Here is an 18,716-nt window from a genome sequence, read left to right on the forward strand (position 1 = left end):
GGGAACTGCATTTTTAACAGCTTGAATGAACACAAGAGAAGAAGAAAAAGAGAAGAGAAACCATGCACACATATTTACAAACAAATAAAACTGTAGTATAGTGTTGAGCAGCATCATTAGGGACACTACAGATTATTTAATTTTTTATATCTACCTCAAAAGAGCTGAATTCGTATTTGTTTTCAACTGCCATCCATCCATCCATCCATCCATCCATCCATCCATCCATCCATCCATCCATCCATCCATCCATCCATCCATCCATCCATCCATCCATCCATCCATCCATCCATCCATTTTCATCCGCGGCCGGGTCGCAGGGGCAGCAGTCTGAGCAGAGAGTTCCAGACTTCCTTCTCCCTGGACACTTCCTCGAGCTCTTCCGGTGGGACCCCAAGACGTTCCCAGGCCAGCTGAGAGATGTAGTCTCTCCAGCGAGTCCTGGGTCTTCCTTGGGGCCCTCTACCCATGGGACATGCCCGGAACACCTCCCCAGGGAGGCGTCCAGGAGGCATCTGAACCAGATGCCCGAGCCACCTCAACTGGCCCCTCTCGATGTGGAGGAGCAGCGACTCTACTCCGAGCTCCTCCCGGGTGACAGAGCTACTCACCTTATCTCTAAGGGAGCGCCCAGCCACCCTGCGGAGAAAGCTCATTTCAGCCGCTTGTATCCGTGATATTGCCCTTTCGGTCATGACCCAAAGCTCATGACCATAGGTGAGGGTAGAAACGTGGATTGACCGGTAAATTGAGAGCTTTACCTTTTGGCTCAGCTCCCTCTTCACCACGACGGACCAATACACCGACCGCATTACTGCAGCCGCCGCACCGATCCATCTGTCAAACCCACGCTCCTTCCTTCCCTCACTCGTGAACAAGACCCCAAGATACTTAAACTCCTCCCCTTGGGGCAGGAGCTCTCCTCCAACCTGGAAAGAGCAAACCACCTTTTTCCGGTCGAGAACCATGGCCTCAGATTTGGAGGAACTGATTCTCATCCCAGCCGCTTCACACTCAGCTGCGAACCGCACCAGCGCACGCTGGAGGTCCTGACCCGATGAAGCCAACAGGACAACATCATCTGCAAAAAGCAGAGATGCTATCCCGTGGTCCCCAAACCAGACCCCCTCCGGCCCCTGGCTGCGCCAAGAAATTCTGTCCATAAAAATAATGAACAGAACCGGTGACAAAGGGCAGCCCTGCCAAAGTCCAACATGTACAGGGAACAGGTCTGACTTATTGCTGGCAATGCAAACCAAGCTCCTGCTCCGGTTGTACAGAGACCGAACAGCCCTTAGCAAAGAGCCCTGGACTCCATACTCCCGGAGCACCCCCCAGAGGATGTCACGAGGGACGCGGTCGAATGCCTTCTCCAGATCCACAAAGCACATGTAGACTGGTTGGGCAAACTCCCACAAACCCTCAAGCACCCTGCTGAGGGTATAAAGCTGGTCCAGCGTTCCACGACCAGGCCGAAAACCACATTGTTCCTCCTGTATCCGAGGTCGACTATCAGCCGAATTCTCCTCTCCAGTACCCTGGCATAGACTTTCCCAGGGAGGCTGAGAAGTGTGATCCCCCTATACACTCTCCTGTCCTCCTTTTTCTGAAGAGGGACAACCACGCCGGTTGTCTAGTTCCTCTGGACTGGACAACCACGGTTTTCAACTGTCAGTACTTTAAAATAGTTTGGGATAGTAGTACAAAGTACAAAGACAATGTTACTTGACACTGACATAAAATAACAAAGTGTCATAAACAAATATTTTTTGTGTCTCGCATAAATCTTTGATGATTCTTATTTATATATTTATATTGAGAATAAGTGTCCACTGTTTTAAGCTGTTTGGCTTTTGAACCATTGCAATTGTTTTTGTTGTGTATTTTTTGTAAATTAGTTATGTAAATATTTGATGTGCTGCCTGATCAGTGTAGTTAGCACACTCTTCTCTGTATGGGTAATAAAAAATAGACTCTTATTTAGAATGGAAACATAACCATACAATGATGATTGCTACAAATTGTAGCAATGAAAGTTAAATTGAAAAGAAGGCAAACATTGTCCTGGGATTTATTATACTTTGTTATTTAAAGGCAATTATTTTGGACAATAGGCACAAAAAATGAAAAAAAAAAAAAATATATATATATATATATATATATATATATATATATATATATATATATATATATATATATATATATATATATTTTTTTTTTTTTTTGGTTCTAAGAACAATTCTCAATTCACTGATGCACATTTATAAATTTCATGCTGGTTAATTCAATATAGTGCAAAGCATCATGATATACACATAAAAATACAAACTGGTTGTAAAGGAAAACGGAGACAGAAGCAGCCAGCGAGGCTTCCTCGATGCTCCAGCAGGGGGCGCCAGTCAGCCGCTAGCGACTCACAGAGGCTGTAAGTAATAAACACCAAAAATTTAGTTGAGTGTGAGTTCACTTATAACCAGCAGTGTGTTAGTTTCAGATTGTGGCTCAGCTTTATCTCACCCCTTTGTTGTTGCAGGTTCCACACAGGCAGCCAAAGAGGCCGTTGATCATCTGGATGGCGCAGAGGATCAGCTCCAGTCCACTAACAGCTACCAGAGTGCCGAAGAGTCCCACGTTGAACTGCACGATGTTCTTGGGCGTTGTGCATAGTCCCCACTTGGACTGGTCAGTGAGGTAACTGGGGTCGCTGTGGGACGGAAGAGTTGTGTGAAGACCAGAACATAGACGGTGCCATCAGAGCGCTTCTCCGCTGTGTGTCACCTGTCTTTAAAAGGCGTCATCCAGAATAGCAAGGTCTGGCACAGAGGCCCATTCTGCAGGCCGAGCACCGCCACAATAAAACTGTACAGGGCACCAGCCACACCCACTGCAGCAAATGCAATAGAAAAGAACATCTGCAAAAACAAAAATATGAGCAAAGGTCAGAAACATCAATGTTTAGTTCTGTAAAAACGAATTAAGTTTAATCTCCCATTTTAACTTCACGTGATTTATGAGCTCAGGCAAACGAGCATCAGTCAGTTTCCTTCCTCTGTTGAGAGTCTAAACGTCTGAAATCTAATAAAGCAGGTTTTCTCCTCGGTGCTGCTTGTTATTAATGCAACTACTGTACATACGAAAACTAAAAAAGACAACATTATCAATGAGCCAGTTCCCACAGTATGAGTTTGATCCTAAAGGTATTTTTAAAAAGTGGAACAAATTCAGTCGGTGATAGTGAACATGTGTCAGTGAGTTTAATTACTCTAGTTCAGAAGAAGAGAACAATTCCCCTTTTTTTTCATTTTCTCATAAACTTGTTGCAAACATTTCTTTCTGTCTAGTGAGTCCAGCATCAATATTGTTACTAAGTTAAATGCTGCACTTTTGAATCCAGCTGTTACTGCTCATTGAGAATCGAACTGTTTGTAACTCACCCCACAGCGGTTTCCACAGCATCCCTGTTTTCCAGTCAAGTGGATGTAAAGTGCTGGGACCAGTACCTGCCACAGGACAGGCCAGTTACCTCAACCACCTTCACAACATGGTGTCTTCACAGCAAATAGAGATGCTTCAAGGTTGAGTGTCAGTCATTGTCAAACAATTACTCTTCAAGCCGCACTAAACTCAAGTAAATGCACAAAACTGGAGTTTATCTCTACATATGAAAAACAGACGTTGCTGTATTTAAGTTTAAGTTTAAGTTAAGTTTTTGTGAACTTTGCAACTTCCTGAAATACAGTGTCACTTGAACAATAGGGAAGACAACTCACCATCAAACCCCCTCCAACCAGTCCCCCCATGTACTTCACTTCCTCAGTAATGTGTCCATCTTGTGCATACTTGACCTCCCCACCGGGAAAGAACAGCACGATGTTGCAGATGATGGATATGAAGGCCAGCGGGTACAGAGACGTAGCGATGCACAGGGAACACTTGCCAGTGCACATGTTGAGAAACCTGCAGCACAAGCCCTGTTCTGCAAATTCAAACTCACACGCGTTGCGTTTGTCAGGAAAAGTCCCCACCGGAAGGTTAAGAGCAACTTAAAGAAGAACCTTTTCTCAGCTGGTAGCGGAAACTAAGTACTGTGATTCGTAGATGTGGGAGGTGTAATGAGAAGCCAATGGCTGAGTGAACAAACAGAGTTGGGGATGGGCTGAGGAAGTAAATGTGACATGTTTCTTGGTATGTCTGAGAAACAGTGGCTGGTTTGTTAGGACATAATGGGTGGATGCACATTTTCTGTTAAGGATGGGAATGTACTCGGATCATCTGAATCTGGCCTGTTCTACAGTACTATGAATTTACTGATGTTGTGGTTTAATTATTCTTTTTTATGGCTGCTCAAATGAATCAGTGAAACACAGATAAGCTCGTATTTACTCTTAGTCATGTTTTAGCTCTACCTATACAATGTTACAGTCATTTACTTTATTGACACTGCCACTGCAGGATCCCTGCACGGTTGGACTTTGGACCTGTAGCGACATGCTAGGCGGAGAGAGAGCCGTCTGATGTGATAAATGACCTCGCTGTTTGTAGTCAAACAGGGTCTGGAGCCAGTTTCCCCCTCGCGAGCAGTCAATGCTGCGTTTTATCAGTTGCTCGAATAATGTCAAAACATGCTTCTGTTTCCAGGCAACGCCGAGGAGAGGCCCGGGTGACTCACATCGGGTTCAGTATGAAAGTGTGCTTCAATCTTTCCAAAAGGAAAAGTGCTGTAAACAGCTGCATATTTTTTCCATGTACAGGACTCACGTCACGTCATTTACTACTAGTTTACAGACAGGAGACCAGCCACTTTATGTCCCTTCCATTTATGTCTGTGTCAGGCGACCTATTTACAGTGGTTGCAGATTCCAAACAGGAAACCCATGAAGCCACTGATCACCTAGTATAATCATAATCCAGTTTTAAACGCCACCACGTTCCTATGTACTGTTAGAATTAGTCAAAGTAAACACACACACTGTGCGGCCACGCCCACCGCAGAAAATGTATTAGATAAGAACATCATCAAAGTGCTGTGAAAAGTTCCAGCTGTTGTTTCCGCATTGGTGTGAGATGAACATATGAACATTTTTTTTCGATGTTTTGATTTGATGAGTATAAAGTGACACCAAACATTCTTTCTTATTCTTGCTGATCACAACCACCCCCCACCCCCATCCCCCAGGACCAAGCCGGCTGTTTAAGCTCCCTGGCCCCTCTGAACGACAACACGCAGACAAGCCGGGGCTCCTCTTTAGCCGTAAACAACCTTTGTACGACTCCCCGTCTTCGCTCCGGGCTGCCTGCGCGTACTTGTCCCACCATGGCCTCGTCTCCCGTCAGAGAGTTCCTGGTTACTTATTTCATGCCAGACAAATGCTACGAGGAGCTCTTCGTCCGGCTCCACTTTCACGGTGAGGCCGACTCGGGTTGTCAAACTGTGGGAATGTTGCGACAGATCTGTCCAGATGTGCGGCGCGTGGGCGCGGGGAGGTGGCGACGCGTGCGCCTCTGCCTCCTGCGACGCAACGCTGCAAAATAGTTGAAAACTAAGCCATTTTGTGGGTTACTCAAACTCATATTGAAAAATAAGACGTGCTAGTCACATAAACAGAGTCTTGTGGCGCATTTGCTGAAATCTGACCACTTTCTTTGCCGTCTGTCATTTATGTCAAAGCGCCGTGCGTTAGGCTTGTGCTGACCAAAGCCGCCGGCTTTTGGATGTTACTGGACGTGTTACTGGGTAAGACTTCACCTCATATGACAGTAAACTAACTGGTTACCACACTCTTATCTGCTGACTGCCGGAGTTCACACCTTCCTTACTCATAAACAAGAAAATTACACAATGGTGCGGATGACAATTAGCAAAAACAGTGGAAGGGCCTGGTTTTCTTGTCAATATTATGGAAAAAAAGCACATCATCTTTTTCCTGTTGTTTGCATATTAATTGTTTATATGCAATTAGCGCCGTTCCATCATGCATCTTGCGCCTCTCTCTGCAGCTCAGCTTCCACAGCTGCTGAAGATTCTGTGGAGTGGAAGCGCAGAGGGCCTGAGTCTGGTTTCTGTCATCATGCAGCTCTATGCATTGTCATGTCCTGTTGTTTACGCCATGGCCAACCACTTTCCACTCTTGTACGTAGTTGGAAGCCATGCTGCTGCACGTGTGGTGCATTTATACTACTGTTATTATCCATGACCATGATGTGACCTTTGCCCCACAGTGCCTGGGCTGAGAGGATCCTCACACTGGCCCAGACACTTGTGATTGTTTTCCTCATCCTGCGTTATCGTGGTGACACACTCAAAGGTGAACAGAAACTTTACTGATGGTTTAAAATGCATATTTCACATATGTGCTGCACAGTGGCTTCAGATCCTAGTCACGTCCTATGATTAGTTGCACACAGCAAAATAGGACTTGAACGGAACTGAAGCTTCTGAATGTGAAGAATGCAGCAGTGAGCTTTACAGCGCCCCCTTGTGGTGACAGGTTACACAAGCACATTGGTAAAAAGCCTTTTTATTTACAGTCCACGCAACTAAGAAAATATGATAATTCTAGGTTCTGTCATATAATTACTCAAACTGTGTAATTATGCTTTTTTTTCTCCTGCAGCATATGTCTGTAAACAGTGTCAATCTTCTCATCCATGTGTTGTGAACCCTTGTGTGTTTGCATGGCAGGACTGCTGTTCGTCTTGGCCTACACGTGTGTAATGTTCCTCCTCGGCTCCTATGCAGCTGCAAAAGTCATCTTAGCGATGCACAGCTCCAGTGTGGCAGCCCTCATCGCAAGCAAGGTACTGTCTGCCGTTGCAGGATTTAAAAGCCTAAAGTTCACGATTGGCCGTAAATGTGAAGATGTGTTGACGGATTTGTTGATTTCAGGCTCTTCAGGCTGGAACAAATTACTGTAACGGTCACACAGGACAACTGTCCAGTCTGTCTGTGTTTCTGACGTGGGCCGGCTCCCTGGGAGCCACCTTCACTTCTGTACAGGTGAGCGCGTCCAGAATCACTCACACTGCTGCACTAATGTACAGTTTACACTGACAACCTTTACTGTCGTTGTTTTCTACTGGAAATGCTTCAATGTGCAGGAGACGGGAAGTTCCATGGCGACCGTCTCGCACACGCTGTCGGCCTTCCTCAGCTGCGCCCTGCTGGCCCAGGTTCTCTGCTACAGGACCCACGCCAGCACTAAAGCGAAACGTGAATAGATGCGACAACTTAGTATTACTTCATAGTCATAAGATAAGAAATGACTTGTGATTCTGAGCACAGTGTAAACGTCTCAAATATCTCACTAGTGATACTGTAAAACAACTCAATACTGCCGCTTGGTGCTGTTATGCCTACAATGCACGTCTGCTTCATGACGTCATACGCATGTAGTCTATTATTGTACGGGGTCCAAAGGAAAAACGTCGTGTCGCCCTCTAGTGGTCATTGTTAGTTACTGTAGTCTCAGGGAACCAGGTTCGCAACTGGAGACTGTTACAATAAAGTATTTGCAGAACGTGCTGCTTAACACTTTTATTTACTGGGACCAATGATTGTTTTGTTTTTCCTGAACTCCTCTGCTCCAGCCTCTGTGAATGACAGTGGACAGTGTTGCTGATTAACATGTCGCTTATGTGTTGTGTCATGTCCTTCTTCATTGTGTTAAATATTATCCGCATATTTTTTCTGGTAGTTTATATTGGTACAGTTTGGTTCCGCTGCCGCCTTCAGACCGTTTCCATGTGCACATACAATGATCCCGTCCTACATTTCCTTCAGGGACTGTGTGCCTTAAACTGTTTGTCTATTATTGTTTGCAGTTTGATAACTTTCTGAGTCACAGTACATCAAACACCTTGGGCTCAGAGGCCTGAGGCAGGAGACACTCCTATGTCTGTACAATACCAATTTCTAGATCTTAACCTTGTCTTTAACATAAGGGCGCTTGATGAATAAACCAGACATGTGAAAGACCAAAGCGCTGCACTTTCTGTTCTCCAATCCCAACAGAAGACGGGAACGTTATCAGGTGATCAAGTTCCAAGATGATGCTAACGTGTTTCAGTTCTTTTGGAATTTGAGGAAATGAACCATAAGCCAACCACAGTGAGACATCTTACAAATTGTGAAAGGCTTCATTGGTTCATTTGTTCGTCATGACCGCTTCACTGAAACACTGGCTACTCAAAGCAAGAAACGCATTCAAGTAAAACATCCATGAAACGCTATCAAGTTGCTGCACATTACATTCATCGAACCAGTTCATCGCCAGCTGTCACACGTGAACTAAATACAAGTTTGCACTTATAGCTACAGTACATTTATTAAAAGTCAGACAGATTGTGCTGCCTCAGTAACATGATCAGTAACTTGAATCATTACTAGAATAATAAGCTGTTATAAAAATCTTGACACTTTTGACAGCCTTGTTCACTTTACAAAGAAAGCATCAAATGTGGCTCAGACCTGAGCAGCACATTCATTAAAATGTTTGAGTCACGGTCCACCTCATTTGGTTAAAACGATCAGAGATAATGAAGGGAGAGTGATTATTGAGCTGCTGAATGGAATGTGAGGAACTGTGCTAAGGAACCGGTCCGACTGGATCCTTTAGCACCGGCTGTGCCGCGCTGTTGTCATGTAAATAATCACTTATCTATGTGTTAATTCTTATAAATCTAAATCTACATTTTCTCTTCTATTGCTGTAACAATTCTTGGCACATTAGAGAAAGAATATCATACACATCAAAAGGTTTAAATTATTGAAAATCTACTAGCAACGCCACTAAATACTGCAGGAGCTAAGCTGCTAACAGTAAGTATGATCCAAATAGAGCATTTGGAGTCAGACAGGAAAAAGGTTTACCACTAGCATTTAAATGGCATTAGGGGTATGGGTCAATCTGAGATATTATGAAACGATGGAAAGAACAAGTCAGCCAGCTCTGAGGAAGGAGCTCCAAATATGACGGTCGAACACGAGGCCTCCTGGATTTCCATAGATGAGCAATCGCAGACACACGAGGAACCACAGGAGTTACACAGTTAGGTCACACACACGTATGATGAAGCCACACACACGAGAACAGGTCCTCACACGGTCAATGCCTCATTTCATATCGGAGCATAAATTCCACCTGTGTGGCTGTTGGCACAATCGCTTCATTCTCTTAAAGTCTCAGCCACATTTGATGCCTTCGGCAGAAGATACGCTTCGGTTCAAAGTGTATGTTTTGAAATTTCACAACTGACATAAGTTTCTGGGTTTGAGCCAGAAGAACCAGGTGATGCTCCTCATCCTGAGTCATCCTGAGTCCTGATACGTTTTGTTCTTTATTGGAGTGTATACCATCACCGGCGCCTGCTTTTATTTGACCTCATAACAGTAAACTCATTAAAGCACACATTGAAACTGTGCTCCCTGAGCTTAATGAGTTACTGAGCTCTCTGGTTCCGCCTTCCTGTCGTTATCTGACCTGTTTGTACAGTTTACGCAGTTCGTCCCAGAAGAACAAAGACAGAATTGTGTGAGGACCGAGTCGGAAATAAGAGGCTCCCAGTCCTTTGTAGAGTCCCGTCACACTCTCCTTCCTCAGCGTCTTGGAGAAGCAGTCAAGGAAGCCTTTATAAAGCTGACCCTAAAAGATGAGAAGACGCTCGTCAACCTCCATCTGATCAGCTGCCTTGTGTCCCAGCAGCACACACACACACACACAGCACAGTTCTACTGTACATACGAGACGAAGTACAGTATACACAAAAACACAGGGCACAAAATGTTCCCTCAGACACTGTGGGAAGCGGAACGTAGTTAAACAGTGGCTCCATCACAGGTGAGAAATAAGCACAGACAATAAGTCAATAACTAACTAAGTACTGCACTTATTGTCCAGTTTCAAGGTACTTGTACTTAACTCGTGTATTTCTTAAACTACTTTACTTTAACTGGTATTCGTTTAATGACCATGAATCTGAGCAGTACTGTTTCTATTCATTTAGTATCATCAGGCTATAGAATAACATAGTTACCTTAATATTACCCTGTTATAATACTGTAACTGTCTACGATCACTCATTACTCAGCTGTAGCTTGGAGCATAACTTGAGTCTGTGGACCCCCTGCTGTGCCTCTCACCTTGCCCAAGTGGTCCACGGGCTGGTTGTAGAGTCGCGTGCTCACCACGTCGAAGGGCGTCATGGCCAGCACCACCACCACGCTGCTGATCATGCCGGCGCTCAGCGCCACCAGCCAGCTGTCCTTAGAGAAGACCTGCGGAGGAAGGAGCGCTCACACCATGACTACGAGATGGGCCGCGCCGCGTTCCTGGCACCGGTGAAAATAGACCGGTCCAAGTCATCAGTGTCCAGTCACGTGTGCAGTCTAATTTTAACTAGTCATCATCTCCTACAGGTTCTATTTTAGTGTCTACTATATTTAATCACATACAAGTAAACCATTTCCATTTTCATCTCTCTACATGTGACAAAAACTGCAGGAATGTAGCAATTTATGCAAGAGGCAGTGGGAGACAAGTCAACAAAGCCCACCTCAGCCCACACCCACCCACCACAACCAGCTGAAAAGCTCAATTGAACTTGACACTTTGAGGAAAACAGCAGAAAAAGCCGCCTCCCAGCGGAGTTCGGATTCCGCTGTCCGTCGCTCATCAGCGTGAGCTGAATGCGCTCTGTGTTTTCAGGCAGCGGGGGCAGTGAAAGGTGTCGGGTTGCCATTCGAGAAGCGTGCAGGGCCCAGAGCATTGTCAATGTCACAATCGCCGCTTTTGTAACGCGTGCACAGCTACTGACTGCAAATGTGTGCGCTCGGGGCTGGAGCTAATGAGCACGGCTAATGGATAGGAATGGACTGGTGCAGAATTTAGGCCCGGTACATTGTTTTATCCAACCAACAAAAACAATTTCAATTAAATTACACATTTTAAGAGGTGACACCAGTTCTTGAACTACCTGTAGGTCCGTCACAAGCTCCTTGGCTGAGGAGAAGGTGGAGAGCTGAGCCGCCGACCCGACGCTGACCCGCGGCACGGCGGCGCTGGAGCCCCTCCACAGTCCCAGGACGCCGTGCTCCCTGTAGATGGCTGCCAGCGCGTGGACCATGCCCTGCCGGGGAGAGGGGGCGCACGTGAGCCGACCCACCATGAACGCCACCCGAACGCCTGCAGCCTGGCCCGGGGGCTCACCTGGTGCTTGTACTGGTGTCCAACAGCTATGGAGGAGGCGGCCTGGCTCTGTAGATGCGTCTTGACCTGTGAACAGAGGCCGATGGGAGTTACACCACGCTCACAGCTCACCTTCAAATGCCCCACAGGCTGCTGGGACTGGTACTGACCAGGTATATGGGGCTGCCCATCACGGCTCCCACCACTCCAGCCAGAGCCCCCGATACGGTGGTTTTGACGGCGCTGACCCGTCCATTTGTGTGGATGTACCCGGAGGACTCGATGACGGCGTACGAGCCCAGCCGAACCCCGTTCATGAAGAACTGGTAGAACAGGCCGGGCACCAGTCCCTTCTGCAGGCCGGCCAGCCCGTCCACCTTCCCGATGGTGTAAAACGCGTGGAACACGTTGCGGTAGTAAACGCGGTACGTGCCCCGGCTCTGCAGCTCCCCTTGCAGCTGCATGCGGGTTTTGACCACCTCCAGCGGGTTGGTGAACACGCACGCCCCGCACGCCGCCACGCCGCTCAGGAGGAAATCCATGGCGGAGGAGCCGAGGAGCGACGCGAGCCCGGAGCAGCCGTTAGTCCGACCCGACCGTCATTTGTGTTTGTTTCTGCTCAACCGCGTCCCCTCCTCCTTCACACATCCACTGTAATCTGTCGCCAGACACATTGACGCGTTACATCAGTGAGCCGACATAAGACCACTTCACGGGCGCCTCGTAATTCTCACCACTAACTGGTGAACGTGCAACGCCAATCGAAGTGCAATCTAGTATTACTGATTACTATCTATTATTATTCATGCTATTAGTGTTTGGATTATACGTTCATATAAATAATATAACAAAATATAGATTATAGACATAACCATGGATTCGGCCTAATCGCAACTCCCTTAAATGAGTTTTTTATCTAATTATGTAAAAAAAGAAGAAATGCGTAAATGTCTAAGAGTTGTTTTACATCAGGCTGAAAGATTAATTTTGATTATATTTTCATTATAATGTTCGTCCACTTTTTTTCCGCCCCCTAAACGTCTCATCCCGGAGATATTGGTACCTCCAACTCCACAGTTTCATAGCCTACGTATGTCTGACGCTCGTTCCGTCAGCCAATGAAAACAGGTCTTTAGTTTCGGTTATACAGTAGCAGCTTGGACCTCAAGACTCACTCTGTCCCTTTAAAATGCCCGTTAACGTCACACAGCGCCATCAAGCGGCAGAGACAACAAGCTGCAGCGAAGGTTTCAGCAGCTGCACAGTGATCCCTATCTAAACGAAACCGCCAAGAATCCACTCCAGTAATTGTTGTGTCAACTCTGACACAGAAGCTTACACAGAACTATATTCATCCTTTTTAACACAATCAGAAATTCTGAATCCAGTGTTACATTAAATAACAAACACCTCCATTTAAATGATCTGTCTTTGATACAGTCTATAAAACATTTCAGCCTCTACCATAAATACTGAGCTGGCTTCAGAGCATTTTTCTGCATGCATGGCACAAGATATTGGATGTACATAGTCCTATTATACATGTAGGTCAAATGTCAGCTCACAGCAGATAAGCTGCAGTTGCTCTGATTAAGGGATGATTGTCTTTGTAAGAACACAAAATAGTCTTTACTGTCCTGGGCCTGGAATTACATCGTTATTGTTTATTTAGCAAAATAAATGTTGGTTTACTGGTTAAGGCTAGTTCTTTACTATTATAGACCCATAGACCAATTGGCCTCAATCTCCAAATATTGGCACAATTATGCATCGCTTGATATTTAACATTAACAATGAGCCTTGAGTGGACACGCATCGTTATGTACTGCATGTCAATAAGAGTTTTATCTATTAAAGGGAATACAGTTCAGTCAAGTACGAGGTCACCGGGACAGTGTCACCAATCAATGAGATTACTGTTGGAGGGACAACTCAGACTTTCAATGCTGTTTTTAACCACATCTCTGTTTAATCAGCTCAAGAGAACTTATGGCCCAGCTGTCCAGGGATCACACACATTTGACAATTCCAGCGTGAGCGAATGTAAGACAACATTGAAATTATGCTGATTAGGAGAAGATTACCCACGTGTCCTAGAAGCACAGTAGACATGCCATCATTAAGTCAAGCCATATGAGCCCTGAGCAAAGCTGGAAAAATAAGAATAATCCTAATAAAAGTTTGAAGCTGACTCTATCTATGATTCTATTGTTGGGTTTTCAGATGACAGTGATTAGTTCCATGTAGATTTTATCTCCTGAACTACAGACCAACCTCCTGGTCAGGTTGGGTGCGTTTGTACCTCTTCTGAGCTGGATTAGACTTGAAAGCAAAATCTGATTCACCTCAACCTAACGCACATCAAATAGGATTTGCTCTGTGGCATCGTGCAGGAGGCGCGGTGCACGCCGGACAAGCTAGGTCTGCGGCGGAACTGACAAATGGATACAGACAGGTACTCACGCTCACATTCACACATACAGGCCGTTTAAAATCTGTTCAGCTCACCTGCATGTGGGAATAAGCTGGAGTAAGCATTTAAACTCCAGGCTTCAGCGTTTGCCCTCACTCCAACACTGCTGCCCCCATGGTCAAAGTCCTTCACCAACGCGCTGAAAATGAAAATCTTAATAAGCAAATGCAGTTTCTTGCATCTGTATTATTTCTGCAATGCATAGTCTGTTAACCATGTCCAATTTATTGATTGATTTAGAATTAGAGGATGAACTTAGAGTTAAGTTAGAGCAAGCTTTGCTGAAAAGGTCATTATGAAAACTGAGACAAATTATGTGTAATATTAAGTAGTTGACTTATGCTTAGCTGTAGCTTAAGATTCATCATTACCAATTACTGCCACTGCTCCTGAGTTACACTAATAGCTTTTGCCTAGTTGCTCTCTCCAATAATGTCAGGGTGTAATCCTCACCACCTAATGAAGTGCAAAGTAGGATTTCAGGTGCAGGGTAAACTTCAACCTGACTCTCGTTCACGCTGCGCTGCAGGACCGAGGGCGAGGAGGAGAGAGTGTTTACAAGGATCTGGAAGGAAAGGCATGATTTTTATTTAATGGAAGAGAAAGGAGCAAACACAAGACAAACATATATGCTGGGTCTTGCACAGCTGGGTTTGATTTGCTGGTTTTAAGTCCTCATTTGATTGCCTGCAACATCAAGAAAGGTGAGTGGATGAATCAATTCTACTTTTACTGTAAATGCATTCATGCACTGTAATAATTTAACAAATTGATGTCAGATGTCACATTAGTTTATAAAAATAGTGCATAGTATTAAATAGTGCATTCAATTTTCCATAAACTAAGATCCAGTCATTTCCTGTCATAACTAAAAAAGACAACAGAACTCAATGTAATGTCAATGTAATGTTAAACTTTGTTATAAGTAAATAGTGACTTTAAGTGTTCCACCTTTATCTTTACAATCAGGTCAGTCACCTTCTTTAGAAGTGAATCTGTGGTATCAAGAGTTAGTGTTAACTGGATTACACAAAGTCAGGAAAAGACCTGTGCAGGATCACTTTCAGAGATGCATGTATTGGTTCATAAACAGACGTTTATATATATGAAATATACAGTCAGAAAAACAGCTGCCTCTTCTTAGTTGTACAGCATAGAATTACAGACAAAAGGCCTGCAATTTAAATCAACATTCAATAAAAGGAAGGACTAGTTATTGCAATTAGCCTGAAACTATATAACTATGCTACAGGAGCGAATCATTTGTCTTCAGGAGGGTAATCTGAAAAACGGAAAGGACAGAAGGGAACCGGGCTAAAAGCAGTCAGCTTGGCCCATGTGAGATAATGCTCTACTTCCTGCCTAAATCCCCAACTTTGTGTGTGAGCGTGTACACATGCTAATTTTGTGCCATGCCCGTCCTGTCTGTAAGACGCTGTCCTCACGGATTTATTCTCAACAGCAGGGTGCAGCATGTCACAGCGTTGTGCCTCCCCTGCCTCTGCAGTCATCATCATCACATAAGAACCCACTTTCTTACCAACATGACTATACGAAGTGTTTATCTTTGACAGGCAGATGAATTAAAGACACACATATCATTATGAACAGCAAACATTGAGCACTGTCTCTGTTGTGTGCAGTATAACAGAGCTGCAGCCATGGACATCGGCGGACTGGAAACAGTGGTGGCAAACTCTGCCTACGTCTCGGCCCGTGGCAGCGTGGACGGAGCCGCGGCCGCCGCCATGCGCGACAAGAAGATGCGCGCCAGGCTAAAACTCCCTCACATCAGGGATTGTGAAAGCACCAAGGCCACTGTGGACACGGCGTTCGACAGCATGTGCATCAAACAGCCCATCGGCAAGCGCCTCTTCCAGCAGTATCTGGAGAGCGACCCCAACCACAAGAATGCTGTGGAGCTGTGGAAAGACATCGAAGACTACACCATATGCCAAGAGGAGGACAGGCAGAAGAAGGCCCAGAAAGTAGCCAATAAGTACTTTGAGTCTGCTTCAAAACATTTCTGCAGCTTCCTGGAGGAGAAGGTCGTCACTCGAGTGAGGGAAGACTACAAAAACAACCGCACCGACCTCTTTAAAGAGAGCGAGCGGCAGCTGCTCAAACACCTGGAGAAAAAGGCCCTGGACGGCTTCAAGAGCAGCATGTATTTCCTGCGCTATGTTCAGTTCAAATGCCTGGAGGGCCAGCCTGTCGACGAGGAGTGGTTCATGGACTTCAGGGTCCTGGGGAAAGGGGGGTTTGGGGAAGTGTATGCCTGCCAGGCGAAGGCAACGGGCAAAATGTACGCCAACAAGAAGCTGGAGAAGAAGAGGCTGAAGAAGCGCAAGGGCTATGAGGTAAAGGCGTGATGGGGCAACACAGGGTTGACAAGTATTTAACAGCAGGAAACTGACTCAAAATGTTAACGACTCAGATCCTGTTACACTGATGTTGTCCCAGTAAACGTCAGTGAATTATTTACTTTTTAAAGTAGTTTACTGAGACTTAAGCAGCAGCATTGCAACACTGCATCACTTTCATTGTTGATGTATAAATACTATAGTCAAGATAGGCCCTCGTCATAAAAGAATTCAAGTTAAACATTAGCGGCAGTAACTTTGAGCCTTTCTTGAATGATCCAGCTGTGGTTGTTTGGAAGTTTCCATATTATGGAAATATGAATCTACACCATGGATGTGTCTGCGTTTAGGGGGCCATCGTGGAGAAGCGCATCCTTGCGAAGGTTCACAGTCGCTTCATTGTCTCGCTGGCTTACTCGTTCCAGACCAAGACTGACCTCTGCCTAGTTATGACCATTATGAATGGAGGAGACCTCAGGTATTCAGTAAAAACACTCACCGTCCTGACCCGTTCCCCTCTTGTCTTCCAACAAGGTATAACCCCTCACTTAACATATGGGCTAAACACTCTATGTGTTGAGTCAGCTTCAGACGCTACAGTAACATCTCCCTCGTCTCACAGGTTTCATATGTACAACGTGGATGAAAAAAACCCTGGCTTTGATGAGAAGAGGACATGCTTTTATACAGCCCAGATCATCTGTGGGTTGGAACACCTTCACCAGCACCGGATCGTTTACAGAGACCTGAAGCCAGAGAACGTCTTGCTGGACGACGCAGGTGAAATATTGTTTTTGCTGAATTTAATGGGACATCAATACAGATTTTAAAAATAAATATTTAGTAAGTATTAAAAAAAATAATTAATTTATTCAATTTATCTGCACATCATAGTTTGGTAGCTCTAAAACACTGATGTAACCAAAGCTTTTAACTTAGGAAACGTCCGCCTGTCAGATATGGGTCTGGCTGTGGAGATTCCTCCAGGAAAAGACAAAACGAGTGGATACGCAGGAACCCCTGGTAGGTGAACCAGACTGGAGGAAAGGTTGATGTGTAACACTAAACAAACAACCCAGGTCAGCATCTCTAAAGACTAGAAATCATGTCCACGCAGGATTTATGGCTCCGGAGCTGATACAGAAGAAGGAGTACGACTACTCAGTTGACTACTTCACCCTGGGAGTCACGGTGTTTGAAATGATCGCTGCCAAAGGGCCTTTTAGACAACGAGGGGAGAAGGTACAAACAAGCCAAAACAGACCCATGTCATTAGAAATGCCTACATTCAAACAAAATCACCTATAAATGATTTCTCTTCAGGTTGACAATGACGAGGTGGGTCGTAGGATTGTAAACGATCCAGTTCCATATACACCGAACTTTAGCAAAGAGGCCAAGGATATTTGTGAAGGCCTCATGGAGAAGGATCCACTGAAACGCCTCGGGTTCAAAAATAATGAATGCGCTGAACTTAAGAACCAACCTTTTTTTAAAGAGATTAACTGGGGGCGCCTGGAGGCAGGTGGGTGACATTAAACACATGGATCCACAAGCACAAAGCTAAACAACTAAGCTAACTCACTAACAACTACCATTATGGCACCAATGTCTGGTTGTGTTTCTTCTAAAGGCATGCTACCGCCGCCGTTTGTACCCGATCCCAAAATGGTCTACGCCAAAGACATTGATGATGTGGGCGCCTTCAGCACAATCAAAGGCGTGGTTCTGGATAACGCGGATACCGATTTCTACAATGACTTCGCTTCTGGCAAGGTCCCAATCCCTTGGCAGGAGGAGATGATTGAGACGGGTGTGTTTGGGGAAATGAATATTTGGGGAGATAACGGCAAGCTGCCCAAAGATCTGGACCCGAACTATGTGGAAGCCAAGGGCGGAGGATGTGTACTGCTTTGAGTTAGAGCCACAAACAGAGCACAGGGGAGAATATCTATTCAATTTAAACACATGTAGATTCAGATTGTGTTCATTGGGTGCCATTTACTCCTGTTCTTTATATTTACACATATTATGTACCTACTGTATATTGTAATATTTGTAATATTATTAGTGTAACTATAAAAATAAAAGTATTTGACATTATATAGTCATATATTATGTAACAAAAATGTAAATATGACATCTTATTATATATATCAGTTTATTTGCTTAGCGTCAAGTAATACAATTATTTTGTAAAGACACTAAATAAATTTCTTTATATAATATTTATTTATTAAAGAAAAGACACTGATTTGATGTGATAATGTTATGTGACTATTGTTTATTTCATTCTAAATTAAAGTTCATGTTATTATTATGGCGACTGTTATAGAGTTTGAAGCAATCAATAAAATGTATGCGTCCTCATTCCATGGAAGTGTTTTTTTTATAGTACACAACAGAATTAACAACTACGCTGATCAGGCATGAGATTATGAGCACTGACAAGGGAAGTGAGTAGTTCTAGAACATATTCGACGATTAGTAGACATTTTTTCCTCAAAATGTATGTGAAGTGTAAGGAGTGAGTTTAAGTCCTGTGAGAATTAGAACAGGACCACGGAGAAATGGAAGGAGGTGTCCTGTGCTGATGAATCACATTAATAAACAAGCAACCATGCAGATGTTGTCAGCTATGCTTCCTGACATGACATACATGTCCATAATTCAGCATTTACATTTGAATTAGCCAAT

At 44.6% G+C, this 18,716-nt stretch overlaps 4 protein-coding genes across 4 annotated transcripts; 2 read left to right on the plus strand and 2 right to left on the minus strand.

Moving 5' to 3' along the window:
* Positions 1 to 2,255: 2,255 nt before the first annotated feature.
* LOC114869245 (transmembrane 4 L6 family member 1-like) lies at positions 2,256 to 4,464 on the minus strand. Its single transcript, XM_029173298.3, has 5 exons — positions 3,771 to 4,464; positions 3,435 to 3,500; positions 2,779 to 2,912; positions 2,518 to 2,704; positions 2,256 to 2,423 (listed from the first exon to the last, which is right to left on the minus strand). The coding sequence occupies exons 1-5, from the start codon at positions 3,945 to 3,947 to the stop codon at positions 2,415 to 2,417; spliced, it is 573 nt and encodes a 190-aa protein (XP_029029131.1). The 5' UTR covers positions 3,948 to 4,464; the 3' UTR covers positions 2,256 to 2,414.
* A 742-nt stretch (positions 4,465 to 5,206) lies between these two features.
* Positions 5,207 to 7,051, plus strand: LOC114869243 (mannose-P-dolichol utilization defect 1 protein-like). The gene is made up of 6 exons (XM_029173296.3): positions 5,207 to 5,405; positions 5,669 to 5,734; positions 5,998 to 6,130; positions 6,220 to 6,305; positions 6,683 to 6,798; positions 6,887 to 7,051. Exons 1-6 carry the CDS (start codon positions 5,315 to 5,317, stop codon positions 7,049 to 7,051), a joined length of 657 nt encoding a protein of 218 aa, XP_029029129.2. The 5' UTR covers positions 5,207 to 5,314.
* On the minus strand, positions 6,503 to 12,709 carry slc25a35 (solute carrier family 25 member 35). The gene is made up of 6 exons (XM_041073711.2): positions 11,354 to 12,709; positions 11,205 to 11,270; positions 10,972 to 11,124; positions 10,139 to 10,273; positions 9,480 to 9,641; positions 6,503 to 7,198 (listed from the first exon to the last, which is right to left on the minus strand). Exons 1-6 carry the CDS (start codon positions 11,723 to 11,725, stop codon positions 7,148 to 7,150), a joined length of 939 nt encoding a protein of 312 aa, XP_040929645.1. The 5' UTR covers positions 11,726 to 12,709; the 3' UTR covers positions 6,503 to 7,147.
* Positions 12,710 to 13,681: 972 nt separating this feature from the next.
* grk1b (G protein-coupled receptor kinase 1 b) lies at positions 13,682 to 18,363 on the plus strand. The gene is made up of 8 exons (XM_029173294.3): positions 13,682 to 14,360; positions 15,300 to 16,016; positions 16,370 to 16,497; positions 16,642 to 16,799; positions 16,959 to 17,042; positions 17,137 to 17,261; positions 17,343 to 17,544; positions 17,653 to 18,363. Exons 2-8 carry the CDS (start codon positions 15,318 to 15,320, stop codon positions 17,934 to 17,936), a joined length of 1,680 nt encoding a protein of 559 aa, XP_029029127.1. The 5' UTR covers positions 13,682 to 14,360; positions 15,300 to 15,317; the 3' UTR covers positions 17,937 to 18,363.
* The last annotated feature ends 353 nt before the right edge of the window (positions 18,364 to 18,716 follow it).

Source organism: Betta splendens, chromosome 14 (genome assembly GCF_900634795.4).
Source record: "Betta splendens chromosome 14, fBetSpl5.4, whole genome shotgun sequence".
In the NCBI taxonomy this organism is placed as follows: domain Eukaryota; kingdom Metazoa; phylum Chordata; class Actinopteri; order Anabantiformes; family Osphronemidae; genus Betta; species Betta splendens.